Source organism: Mustela putorius, unplaced genomic scaffold, assembly GCF_011764305.1.
Source record: "Mustela putorius furo isolate JIRA1106 unplaced genomic scaffold, ASM1176430v1.1 tig00003867_pilon_pilon_pilon, whole genome shotgun sequence".
Taxonomy (NCBI): domain Eukaryota; kingdom Metazoa; phylum Chordata; class Mammalia; order Carnivora; family Mustelidae; genus Mustela; species Mustela putorius.
In genome coordinates, this window is record NW_025422019.1 from 21,863,249 (window position 1) to 21,876,717 (window position 13,469).

At 33.5% G+C, this 13,469-nt stretch overlaps 1 protein-coding gene across 1 annotated transcript in view; it reads right to left on the bottom strand.

Annotated features, from left to right (window-relative positions):
* LRP1B (LDL receptor related protein 1B) overlaps positions 1-13,469 on the bottom strand; it is a 1,620,129-nt gene that overhangs the window by 9,146 nt on the left and 1,597,514 nt on the right. Inside the window, exons 87-88 of the mRNA XM_045066491.1 lie at positions 8,018-8,094; positions 781-871 (exon numbers count right to left, since the gene is read on the bottom strand). Coding sequence (XP_044922426.1) covers positions 781-871; positions 8,018-8,094 — 168 coding nt within the window. The remainder of the gene's footprint in view (positions 1-780; positions 872-8,017; positions 8,095-13,469) is intronic.

Sequence of the window (13,469 nt, forward strand, 5' to 3'; positions counted from 1 at the left end):
AAAAATTTATTGATTTGAAGGAGAGAGAGCACAGGCAGGGGGAGGAGTAGAGGAAGAAGAGGGGTAGAGGGTGAGGGAGAAACAGGCTCGCCACTGAGCAGGGGCTCAATCCCAAGACCCCAGGATCATGACCTGATCTGAAGGCAGATGCTTAACCAACTGAGCCACCCAGGCACCCCTGAAATCAATCATTTTTAATCCCCATGTCATGCTTTTTAAAAAACTGACTCTGACTCACAAACACTTGGTTCTGGGTAATAACTCTGTAGATAACCTACATCTTCTAGATGTTTATAACTATAGGTTCACCTAAATTGAAAAATTTTACTCTCAGGAATATATAAAATAAACCAATGCAGAATTTGTGAATGAAATGCACAAGTTGTGATACATAATACATATACAGGATCATTGTATTGACATTACTAATCTTAAACATTAAGATAACAGGGTGCGCTTCAGAGACTCCTCCTGTTTCATGGAAAAACTGCCAAAAATGTAAAATTCTGTTGAAATTTTAATTAATATGTTCCCTTGTTAGTTTTATTAGATTATATAAGTAGAGCCATTCTGTCAACATAACAAGGGAGAAGAACATTCTGAATTATACTCACTTTAAAATGAAATAGAAGGATAAAGGGGTTTGAAAACAAGATTTTTCAGTTGGAATAACTAAATCACTTTTTAAGAATAAAAAAAAAGAAAAGAAAAAACACTACATTTCTGTAACTCTGTGTGTAATGTATTGACTGACCTTTTGTTTAAACCATTGAATCTTACCTTCTTTTTCTTTTACAAAGCACTAAACCAATTACTAAGGTGGTTATCAAAGTCACCAGGAGAACGAGAGGTACAATGATGGCAATGCTTCCTGAAAAAGAAATGAATTAATAGGTGAACACATAAATAGAATGAATTAAAGAGTGATATAACTGAATACTTTATTATACCAAATCTTTTGACCACGGATGTAATGAAAAGTAAAGCTAAAGCCAAATATCTATATTCTTAGTTCATATATATGTTAGTGGAAAATCACCTATTAAAAAAATTAAAAAATACTTGATTCACTGGAAATGTTTCTTTAGATATCTTTCATTTACATGTTGCAGTTAAATACTTTGAGGTTAGAAATGTTGATTTCTTTGTCAGTCTGAGTCTGATTCTCACTACACACATTTACTTGCAATGATGTAATTTAGTACATGTTGGTAACTTCTTGTAAATCAATGGTGACTAAACATTTATATAGTTCCACTGGCTATAATCCCACTTATAGTTTTGTTCCTTTAGCTATAAATACTCCCTATCAATCAATACATGTATAACAAATCAGATGGCAGGTTGGCCAAATAGAAGGACATCGGTGTTGGATTCAGATAGACATAACTTAATTATTGATCAGTTTCACAACTTACTTAGATAAGTTGTGATAAGTTATTTAAAACTTGAGTTTCATGTTCCTCGCCAATAAAAGAGAGACAAAGAGACATACTGCACAGGGCTATTAACTTGATTCAGCAGAATGGGGGTTGGGAAGCCAAAGAGGAATCTTTCTTAAGTTCCATTTCCAGAATAATTTCAGCAAAATAAATCTGAGGGTTTGGCTTATGTTGTAAATGTCCATTTTCACCTTTTTCGATATATTTATAAAAGTGATCTCAGGTTGTATCACCTATCTTCAAAATGTAATAAAAGATCTATGGAATAGATAGATCTCCAAGAACAGTCAGAGTAACTAGGTCTTAGTTTTTATGCATTTGAGCATAGGGGAAAAACAAAATGGAGAAGAAACTCCATTTCTGCCTTGGCGATAAGAGCAACCATCTCTCCCCTCTCCACTCCCATCCCCCAGAGGAAGGAGATAATACCCCTTTGCTGGTGATGTGATCCACTGGAAAATATACCAACAATTATGTCACTAAAGCAGGAAGAAAATTGAATGTGAGGGTTGCTTAATAACAAGGAGGTATTAAGTAGCTCTATCAAGTACCTAATGTTAACTTTTCTTTTTTTTTTTTTTTAAAGATTTTATTTATTTATTTGAGAGAGAGACAGTGAGAGAGAGCACGAGTGAGGAGAAGGTCAGAGGGAGAAGCAGACTCCCCATGGAGCTGGGAGCCCGATGCGGGACTCGATCCCGGGACTCCAGGATCATGACCTGAGCTGAAGGCAGTCGTCCAACCAACTGAGCCACCCAGGTGCCCCTAATGTTAACTTTTCCAGCAGATAAATATCTAGTGTCTGTGAGACAAAGGTTTTTGTCTATTTAGAATAAGCATCTGGTTGATTCAGTTGAGTCAGCTAAAAACTAATACAAATAAACCTCAAAACTAATTGAAATTTTTTGTGGGGATCTTGAATGGCTCAAGAACGAAATATCGGGAGTTATTAAATATATAAATTTTTCTCTACAAATACACATGCATATAAAAATACTGTGGTAGAAATGAATGGTAATATTTAGCACAATAAGCGGCTGCTTAGGGACTACAAAATAGTAATATAGATCAGTTTTGATAGCTCTAGACAGGTGATATCTCTGTGACATGGTCTATCCTGGAGATTGCTTACCAAAATACCAAAAGGTCTTTATTAAGGAAGTCTCATGTGTAAAATAATCTTCTAATTTTGAACTTTAAAAATTTGTTTAAAATAACCAAATAACTACCACTTCCATGCAAGACAAAAAAATGACTTGCCTAAGTTAATCAGTTTCTAAAATATAAAATTCATTTTATTATTTCATGTTCTTACCAGGACCATACATCTTAGTGAGTTTTATATTATATTACCTTCTTGGTTTGGGGAAAGTGAACTTTATATGAATGTGTCATTTATTAGTAATTAATAAAAGCAGAGATCTGGCACCTTGGATAGTAATTAACATTTATTCACAAATTTTTAAATACCAGTGAACAGCTTGGTCTTTTCATAAACTATGACTTCAACTGACTGCTCATCACTTTATAAATATCCTTACTTCATTATTTATCCTCCCCTAAAATTTGTGGTAAATTAGTAGATACAAAATACTAATTCTAATCTTTGGGCATATAAAGTTACTTTCCCTTTACTGCCAATTGTATATTATTTTAAATAAGATTTTATTTGTTCCATATAGTTTCTTTGATTCCTATATAAGATAGAAATTCTATTATATATACATGCTAAAAAAAACTTACCGATCTTTCTTTTTCTTTCTGCCATCTGTGATGGCAGTTCCAAATCCTTACATTGCAGCACTTTGTTTAAGAGCCTAGACTTCTAAGATGTTTATATAACCTATTAAGGTAACCGCAATAATGCTTATTGTAGCCAATAAATAACGCAGGTGGCAACTGGGCAAGGTTTTAAAACTGGATTTTTAAAAAAAAAATTTACCAAGTGGAGCAACTGGTAACAACATATATTTTTAAAAGAATTAGAAGACTTTTATCAAAATAAGTAGAATATATAGTAGTAAATATATTGTAACATATCAATCAAAATTTACTGCAGGTGTTTATTTTTTTTCCCCTGAGCTATTTGCAGATCATTTAAACTGATTTTTAAAAAAGCACATTCTATACTTATTACAGATGGAGAGGATATCTCAATGACCTTGTCATGTAAAATATAAGTCTTTCTTTGTAACATTGTTCTGAAGCCTCATTACACAACACTTTCCTGTTAGAAAGGACTGTGTTATCAGATTGTTAGATTGAAGAGACTCTTTCCTTGGGAGAGGCAGTATAGTTCGGCAGTTGAGATGATCGACTGTGGAGCCAGGCTATCTTTGTTCAAACTTCAGCTTACTAGCAACATATCCTTGGGCAAAGTAGTTACCTTTGTCTCAACTCACACATCCATAAAATGAGAGTCATCATTAATACGACCTCATAGTAATGTAAATAAGATTGTCTATTATGCAGAAAATGCAACATACATGTTTATTAAATAATTAAACATACATATTGCCATAGCACCGTGCTTGAGTAGGGGAAGGTGGTGAGATCATTTTGGGACATGTTGAATTTGAGTGTCCCATGGAATACAGATGATATAGACCTTGCCATGGATATAGATATGGGTATAGCAATTGTGCAGTGGGATCATGGCTCAAACTAGGAGACAAACTAGGCCTGAGAATAGAAATGTAGGGGTAATCAACATATAGTCGGTAAGTAAGGTTAAGAATTGTGGTCCACTGAGAACAGTGTGTATAGTGTAAGTGGAGAGAATGAGTTGTCCAGAACAGACAGGGAGAACTTATCTCATAAAGAAGAGAATTGCTTTGAGAGGTAAGAAGGGAACCAGAATAACTCAGTGTCATGGAAGTCAGGAAGAGAACCTTTTGTTTATTGGTTGAATTTATAGTGGAAAATATAAATATTAAACAGGCCATTATGATGACATGTTTAATGTTATTGTTTTATGTTGTTATATTTAATGTTTAATTGTTAATTACAATTAACCTCTTTTGATATATTGCTATATATTCTGCTCTTAAATGCATGTTCACATATAGGCATATATGTGAATGTAGATATGTTTTTGTGATTAGGGTGTTTTCTCTTAAGCATTGTGATGAACTGTAATTTTAAAGGTCATAAAGAAAATATCCTCACTTTGTACCACTCTCCCTCCTGTCCCCTTGATCCCAGCACACTGGTCTTTCAAAACTTTGAGAAGTTCTATTTCCTGTTCCAGTGCTTTTGTGCCTGCTGTCCCTTGTGTTTGAAATACCCTCAGGGTCTTCTCTTTCTAATCCTTCAAATCTCAGCTTCTGTGTCATCACCTCAGAAAAATCATTCCTGACCTTAATTCTCACTTGCCATTTTACATTTTTGCTTCCTTTTTTTGCCTCCTTCACAGAACCAATAAAAACTTACTCTTATTTCATAAGTTTGCATGTTTACTCATTTTTTTGCTTCCTTGCTTTATTGCGGTATACCCTTCTAGAACTTCAGCTTCAAAGAAGAGGCACTGTCTGTTTCACTGACTTGTCTCTGGGATTTCATTCAGTCGGACACTTAGTTAAGGCTTGATAAATATTTGCTTTGGGAGAATTAGGACAAAGGCATTATTTTGTTACATGTTTCAGTTATTTCTCTGTATTTTCAAATTTTTGGTTCCTTGGTGTCACAAAGTTTGTTGGTTCTTTTTTTTTTTTTTTCTATTTTAAAACACGATGGCATAAAAGAAATAAGGGCAAAATAGGAAAGGAGGAAACACAACTCCCTAACAGATATCACATCTCTGTTGTCACTGTACTAAAGTAAAGCATCTCAATATTACTGCCTCTCAAATGCTGAGTATATTCTTACCGTCTTTAATTTTAGCAAATATGAACAGCATAATTCAAACACTGAGCATTCACTCCCTTAAAACTTTAGGTAAAATTTAAATAGAAGTACCCAAGCAATATTTTATCATATTTAATTTAAAAATCTTTAAAATAACTTCAGAAAAGTCAGACTAGCTTTTTTTAAGTGGAACCTCAGCAGAACATGCTAGGATACTAGATTGTTTAATACCACTGGCTAAGTTTTTTGATACTTTAAACAGCAACAGCCAGAAAACATCAGCATGACTACTCAGAGATGATTAAGAAAGCTGTGCATCAATTAGAAAGGGAAATCTCCATACTAGCTGACAGTAGTGAGGCCAACAGATACAGTGTATTCTTCATTACCCCAAGGTCCGATCATTATGGAATGCTTCACTGTTAGTGGAAATGCAGATCTGAAACACACTGCTAAAGATCTATCTTTCTTACTGAGCAGATGACTTTTCCCCAAGTTTGGGGAACATTTGACAACCATTCAAAACCACTGGGCTTTACTTTAGGTAGGATCAGTTTAACTACCTTTTTTCCTACTTCCAGAGTTACTGAGGCAAGTTTCTCTAAGCATAAATGTCTGATGATAAGTGCCTTTTAATAGTGTCATTTTGTGGTCAACTTTGCTCAAATTTAAGAAATTTGACATTTACATAGCTAATAGCCCTTTCAATGTGCATTGATACTTCCATTAAATTTAATGACTTTAAATCAGTGATGGAAGGAAGGACATCAGAATCTTTGGAAAAAGGGCTGCAAATACTTGCACTCTTTCTGTTTGATAGTCCCTATTTATAACCGCCATATGGAATTAGAGCCATTTGCCTTATAAGGGAGTTTTTGCCCCTGCAAATAATTGGAGACACCACCCTCCAATGAAAACACCTCTTGTTTCTCTCCTCCAAACCATTTCCAAACACCAAACTCTCCCTTGTGGGAGAAACTTAATGTAAAATGTCAAAATTCAATTGATGTGGTACTTTATATACGTTTTTTTTACAGAGTTTATCAATACTTATAATTGTTTTTGACTCTTTCAAAGGCTGTATTTCTTATTTATTTTAGACAACTGAGAAATCACCAAAATTAAAGGCTAATGTAAATTGTCTCCATAATTCTCAACTTATAAGTTCAGGGTGGTCTACCGGTTGGTAACTTGAAAAGCATTTTTCATTTAAAAACAATACTATTGGTAATTGTCGAGCTTTGTAGCTGGTTCACAAAATCATATGTAAATTAGTGTGTCTCCAGAACAATAACTGATAACCTAGATATGAGCCCTAGATCCTGGGAAGAGAGAAAAGGAACTTTTTTTCTTTTTCTTTCTTTTTGCAATATTAAATCAACCATGGTATATTTTGTCTCCTCTGCTAGTTTTTATGAACCAATTCCTCAAATCCCAGTGCCTATTCCTACAATAATATGCCCATAGCTTTCCAAAGGCCTTCTTTTCCCGCTTGCCTTCCCCAAAGACAACACATAAATTCCAGGGTAAACCCCAAACACTCTATGATCAAAGATTACTCATTTCTGCAAATTCGAATTTCATGTCTAGGCTATTTACTTGAGACTTATTGGCCATTTTTCTAAAATGCTCATGCTTATTAGCCCAAATTAATCTCTAAATGGTGGGATTTGGGGCAGTTTTGCTTGAAAGATCTTAAGCAGTGACGGGGCAAAGAATAACAAAGTAGATCAGCAAATACTGGGATCCTGCATGTAGGATACAAAACTTACATACTTTTGACTTCAATAGTGCCTCTCCTTTTTCACAAACTCTGTAGTATGTTTTTTATTATTTTCATGAAAGCTTTTTTCACCAGCAGTAATGGACTAGAGAAAAATTCCTAAGGTAAATGTTTATCCATCAGTGATATTATTTTTCTTTTTTAAGAATATATTTAGCCACTTGATAGATATTACATATTTCAAAATTTCTTCAGTCATAATAAAATAATTGATAATATGTGAGAATTGGGAAACTATTTTTGACTTTCATTTTGAAAATCTTTAACTGACTGAGCCACCCAGGCACCCCTCATTTTTGGAAATCTTTATAAAATCGTTTAGAATTGTTAAAAATAGACACACAATGATGATGTAGATGGACTTTCATATCAATGATCTGTCCTAAGACTACAGCTGCACAAAGAAAGATTTGCAAAATGTTGAACTATATTTTAATACACTTCAAAACAAATATTTTGAAGACAAAGAAACAATTAATCAACCATGATACTGATTAAGATTTGTTTGTTAATACACTTTTCTTTAAGACTAACCAGTAAAGTCTGCTTTACAACATATGGAAATTCAATTCAAGAAAATATACTTTTCTCTAATTAAAATATGAAATTACTTTTTTTTCTTGGGGCATTCTCATACCCATTGTGATATATGAAGCCTTTGTAGCTGATGTACATTTCCCCAGAAAAGATTATGCTAGATTTGCAGATGTGCATTCTGGAAACTGCCAGAATTTGAACTCTTGCTGCCTAAATTAGCACGTGAATGCTGGTTCTTGTCACCAGGTGAACTCAGTGCCCCATCTTTTCCAAAACGACCTGGATTGAAATGCATTTTCTGAAAAATTCCATGAAGAAGATTTTCCAAGACTCATGTCCCCCAGTAATGGCATGGAAAATGATTTCTGTACCGTACAGAGCACCTAAGATGTTAACCTGAAGAACTTACTTGTGTTAATATGATCAGACTTGCTGCTCTTTGGGGCTGGTCTCTCACACTGTGTGCCTGACCAGTTGGTGGAGCATCTAAAAAAATTTAAAAGAAGAAGAAGAAGAAGAAGAGAAGGAGGAAGAATTATTAGTTCATAACAAAACTTACAAATCTGCTAAGTAGTAACTTCAACCAGATGAAATGGAGAAGCCAGCCACAGATTCATAAATATTAGATAGATTCATAAATATTAGTTTTGCTAATGTCCTGCATATTGCCAGTATGCTGAGGGTAACTTCAACTGGACTTCACTTGTTGAAATACTTTTTCAAAATTTAGATTAATAGTAATTTTCCTTATCCTATGTTAAATCTTAAATTTAGCTGATTTTATAGCAAACCTGAAAACTTAATTAAGAACTCGGAATTAATTTAAGAAGTACTGAAAATTATAAGTAGCCATGATAAAAACTGACTTTGCCTGTTGAGCAAATACATCTTTATTAAGTTTCTGGGATTTTTTTTCCCCTTATTGTTCTATGTCCAACGTGTAATTAACCATCAAACAGCAAATGGTCATCTGTCTCAGTTCAAGCTGCAGAATTTTAACTCTTCTAAACACAGATAAGGAAATGCAGTCCATTCCCATTTGAAATCAGACTTTTATTCCTATAGAATCAAAACAATGTGCCCAAGTTTTTAGTGGGAGAGGTTGTCTTCCCCATATAGGTACCATGATACTATGATGAGAAGTCTAACAGAGGATGGAAATAAGAGATCTGATTAAAATCCTTTACTTAAACATAAATCACAGCCATATAATTAGCTGGATGCATCGAAATAAATGCTGGGATGGTTTTAGCTATGTTTAAATAATGCCCATTGGCTAAAATAAGATGCTTTTATGCATCTGTCAGAGGAAATCCACAGAGAGACCATTTCATTGGCTTTGGTTCTTATTTCAAATGACTGTCAAATGCTACCATATTAAGAATAGTTGCACACAATGAAAGAACAGCTTCCAGACCATTCCAAGTAGATCTCTCTGGGCATGGTGGCCAAACTAAATAGCTGCGATTTCAAGGTTTCTGCCAATTCTGTCATAGCCAATTCAGATAACTGAAGCTGTTTTTGGAACTAGGCTTCAATGATGGCATGTGAATTATTTGGGATATCCGTGAAGACGGTATTGGCTGTCCTAAAACATGGGCAAAACCTCATAAAATCATCAAGACTGAAGAACTCAAATCATGAAACAAAAATTTGTTTCATTAAAGCATATATTAATGTCAGCATAATTTATAGTAATGTTATAATTCAAGAATAGAGCTATTTGATTAATAATGATATTATAAAAATATGAGTATGAATTATGATTTAAATGAAAATTAATATATTATTAGGTCAACATTTATGCATCATCTTACCTTTTTGTTCAGATTCTTTATAAAAAGCTTACATACATACTTCCTATTCACATTTACTATATACCATAATGCAATAAATCACTAAAGTAGATAAATAAATTTTAAGGACAGGTCAGTGACTCTGTCTACATTCCTGAAATGAAGTAATGGAATGAGCACATTTTCACATAATTAAATAAAGGGGACAATGGATAAAATTATTGATTTTTTAAAAAATAATTTTTTTTCTTCAGTTGCAGTTTTGCAGATGAATGATCTAGAATATTGTTCCAATTCTTTAAAGTTTCTAATTCTTGACACAGTTCACCAATAATTCCAAATAAAGTATTTAGGATAATTGTGTATATATGTCATTGGAGTGAATTCTGATCATTGCAAAATTCTTTTTGTTTTATGTAGCTTTACATTTATCAAAACTTCCTAAGGATATTTTATATATTCCAATGGGGGAAAAACAATACTGACTTTTAAATAGTTTTATTATAGTGCTTATGTATAAAAGGTTATTTTTGTGTAGGCATATTGCATTACTGATTAAAATATAGAAAGTGGCTCTTTAGACTACCTCCCTTGATAACCAAACCAAACCAAAAAAAAAAAAAACCAAAAAAACAAAAAAACAAAAACAAAAACAAAAAAACCCTAAATCAGGGCTCATGTTAAGAGGAGTGACCTAAGATACATTTTGTGATCCTTTACTAGAGGTAAGAACCTCAGGGCTCATCATTACACTGAGATGCTGAGAAGTCAAAAAATGAAATTGCTCAGCAATGGGAGGATTAAATGCTAATTGACCAGATTGTGTTCTGACATGAACATCATGTATCGTAAGTACTTTAGGAAGTTATGAAAAATATGGCTTGAGAACTCCAGAAGAATAAAGAGATTTTTAAACAAAGAAGATAAGGATAACGTGATTCTTAATTCCAAATTCTGGAATTATTTAGGTAGGACAGGTGGTATTTGTTAACAGTACTGATTTTCTATTTTATCCATAGCTTGGAACCTAGTATTTATGATGGATAAAAGAAATCACCTGCTCATGGTGATAAAGCCCTTCTCTTTTAAATTGTGGAACCACATTTAAATTCCTAATCTTCAAGGAATATTTTACTTATTATATCCTGGATATAACTCTCAAAGACTGTGTCAGAGAAATAATTAATTTTAATAGTTATACATCTTAATCAGCTGATGAACCTTGCAATTTTCCCTATACTCCTTATAAAACAATTATTTTATGGCCAAAGATAAAATATATTCCACTGTTCCACATTTGTTACAGTTTTTAAAAATAATCTCTTTTGAGATATTAAATCAAATAGAAATCATTATTCTTGTTGCCTACCTTACAAAATGACTACTTAAGGCATTTGCTGCTCCATGAGTTCTTCTTCCAGTGGTTGATTTAAGACCAGGTATTTTTACCATCTTTATAGAAATTCATAAATCCTCATACCCTGAGTTGACTACAGTGATCAAAGCCATTAATGGCATAGCATTTAGCAATAAGAATGTCTGAAGATGATCAAAATTTCCTGTCCAATTCCTCACTGAATCATTTGCATTATCATGCTGACTATAGTATTTCTGGCATCTGTCTCTTTTTCATTATTCCTCAAGCAAAATCCATAGTCCATGCCCTGGTCATTTTTAATCAGTACTGTTGCAATCCAGTGCTCCCTTGCTGAGTGCAGAGCCCAGCTCAAGGCTCTATCTCATGAGCCATGATATCATGGCCTAAGTAGAAACCAAAAGTTGGATGTTTGACTGAGTTACCCAGCACCAACCCCCCATTTTTTATTTCTTACCAGAACACTTCTATGTCATTACTTTTACACTTACTCTATAGGCTGTTTTCCACTATCCTTAACCTTAAGGCAACAAAAATCCCCGTTTTCTTATGTTTATCTCTATGACAGTCTGAATTATTTAACTTTTTAAACACCTTGGTGAATTTTAACTAAGTATTTTTGGAATGTGGATACAGAAAGAGAGAAAGAGGTAGAGAGAGACTTATTTATTTAAGCTATCTTTCATCCTTTTTTTACATCATCATATAAATATATTGTCCTGGGCAGGGTTTTGTTGTTGTTGTTACCTTTTTCTTTTCCCCCCATCGTGATAAATCTCCTGTTAAATGCCCATCCTCTCTTGCTCCCCTCCTCCCACGTACCTCCTCTCTGGTCGTCATCAGTTTGTTCTCTATAGTTACGAGTCTGTTTCTTGGTGTATGTGTATATCTCTCTTTTCTCCTTTGCTCATCTGTTTTGTTTCTTAAATTACACACATGAGTGAGATCATATGGTATCTGCCTTTCTCTGATTGACTGATTTCACATAGCTTTATACCCTCAATGTTGTTCCAAATGGCAAGATTCCATTCTTTTTTTATGGCTCCTAACAGTTTCTTGAAGTCAATAGCTGCTTGGTAAAGCTTTAGAGATTTCACACTGATTTTGACTTCTTCCCTTCTCTCTAAGGCTACTGACCTTAAAAAGAATGATTATTTACTGCTGCATTCTTTTCCTAGTTTTATTCTTCTACTTTCATTATAGTTATATGTATAAAAGTCTTAAATATATTTTATGATATTTCATTTATGTTCTACAGAAGTATGATTATCAAACTGAAAAAAGTTGCTAAAACTGAAATTCTAGAGTCCCATATACCAGAGATTTTCATTAAACAGTTTGAAGTCTGGGTCAGAAATCTTTCTTTTCTTTTTTTTTTTTTTAAAGATTTTATTTATTTATTTGACAGATGGAGATCACAGAGAAACAGGCCGAGAAAGAGAGGAGGAAGCAGGCTCCCTGCTGAGCAGAGAGCCTGATGTGGGGCTCTATCCCAGGACCCTGGGATCATGACCTGAGCAGAGGCAGAAGCTTTAACCTACTGAGCCACCAAGGTGCCTCTGGGTCAGGAATCTTTAACAAAGTGATTCTGATGGAAGTAATTCGCAAATCACACTTCAAGAAATATTTGAGACAAATTATTATTATAGTCCCACAGACTTTGTGGGACTATATCAAATATTATTTGATTATTTATTTTTTTTAATTTTTAGGATGAACATAATAATATTCATGCCCAGAATGATTGTTCAAAAGATTAAATTATATTGGTAGAAGTTCTTTACATAGTACTAGAAAGCTGGCTAGGTTTTTAATTTAGGTAACTAATTCTCATCTGAATGTTACTATATGAAATATGTAGTTAGTCGATTTACTGTGCCCTTTAAAAGTTTGTGAAATTATTGTATAGTTAATATATACTCTGTTTCAATTGTAATATTTTATAGCACAAAGGAACACCTTTGTGTAAAGGCAATAGTATAGCAGATATTACTAGGAAGACTAGTAAAAATTTTAAACTGTCTAAAATAATGCTAGCTCTGAAGTAGCACAGATTGAGAATTGAGACTATCAGATACAGAACACTAAAGATGTATTAAAATCTGAGATACTGCCTTTCACCATGTAACAAGGATCAACTTACATGGACCACAAATGTCCTTTTGTAGAAATGTCGTCTAAAGTCACTTGCTTTGGGAGAACTTCAAAATAAAATAATCTGATTAATATCCACTCCCTCTTTTCATCAAATTTAAAGGTCATGGGACTCTTCTGACCAAAGTAAGATTCAAAGGTGAACCTTAAAGCAATTTGGAATTGAATTTCTCCTCTTCTTTATATGTGCTAGGCTGCCCTTATTAACCATGAAGACGGAGACATTTAGAAGGAAAAAGAAAGCCTCACGGGGGGGGGGGGGGAATGGCACAAAGGGATTAAGGAAACCTTAGAAAACTCATGCATAGTGTCATCCATCCCTTTGTGCTCCAAGAACTTCAATAAAAAATGAAAAATACTACATTTTGTCTACCAGATTTATATAGTAGTACTTCCATATTTATGTAAAGAAAATTTTTTTAAAAAGTCAGCAAAATATTTTTTCCAATTAATTGGGCAAATTTTAGTCTTTCAGTATTGAATCATGACTATTTTTGCATGGTGTTCTAACTTTGAATCTCTATACTCTTACAGTA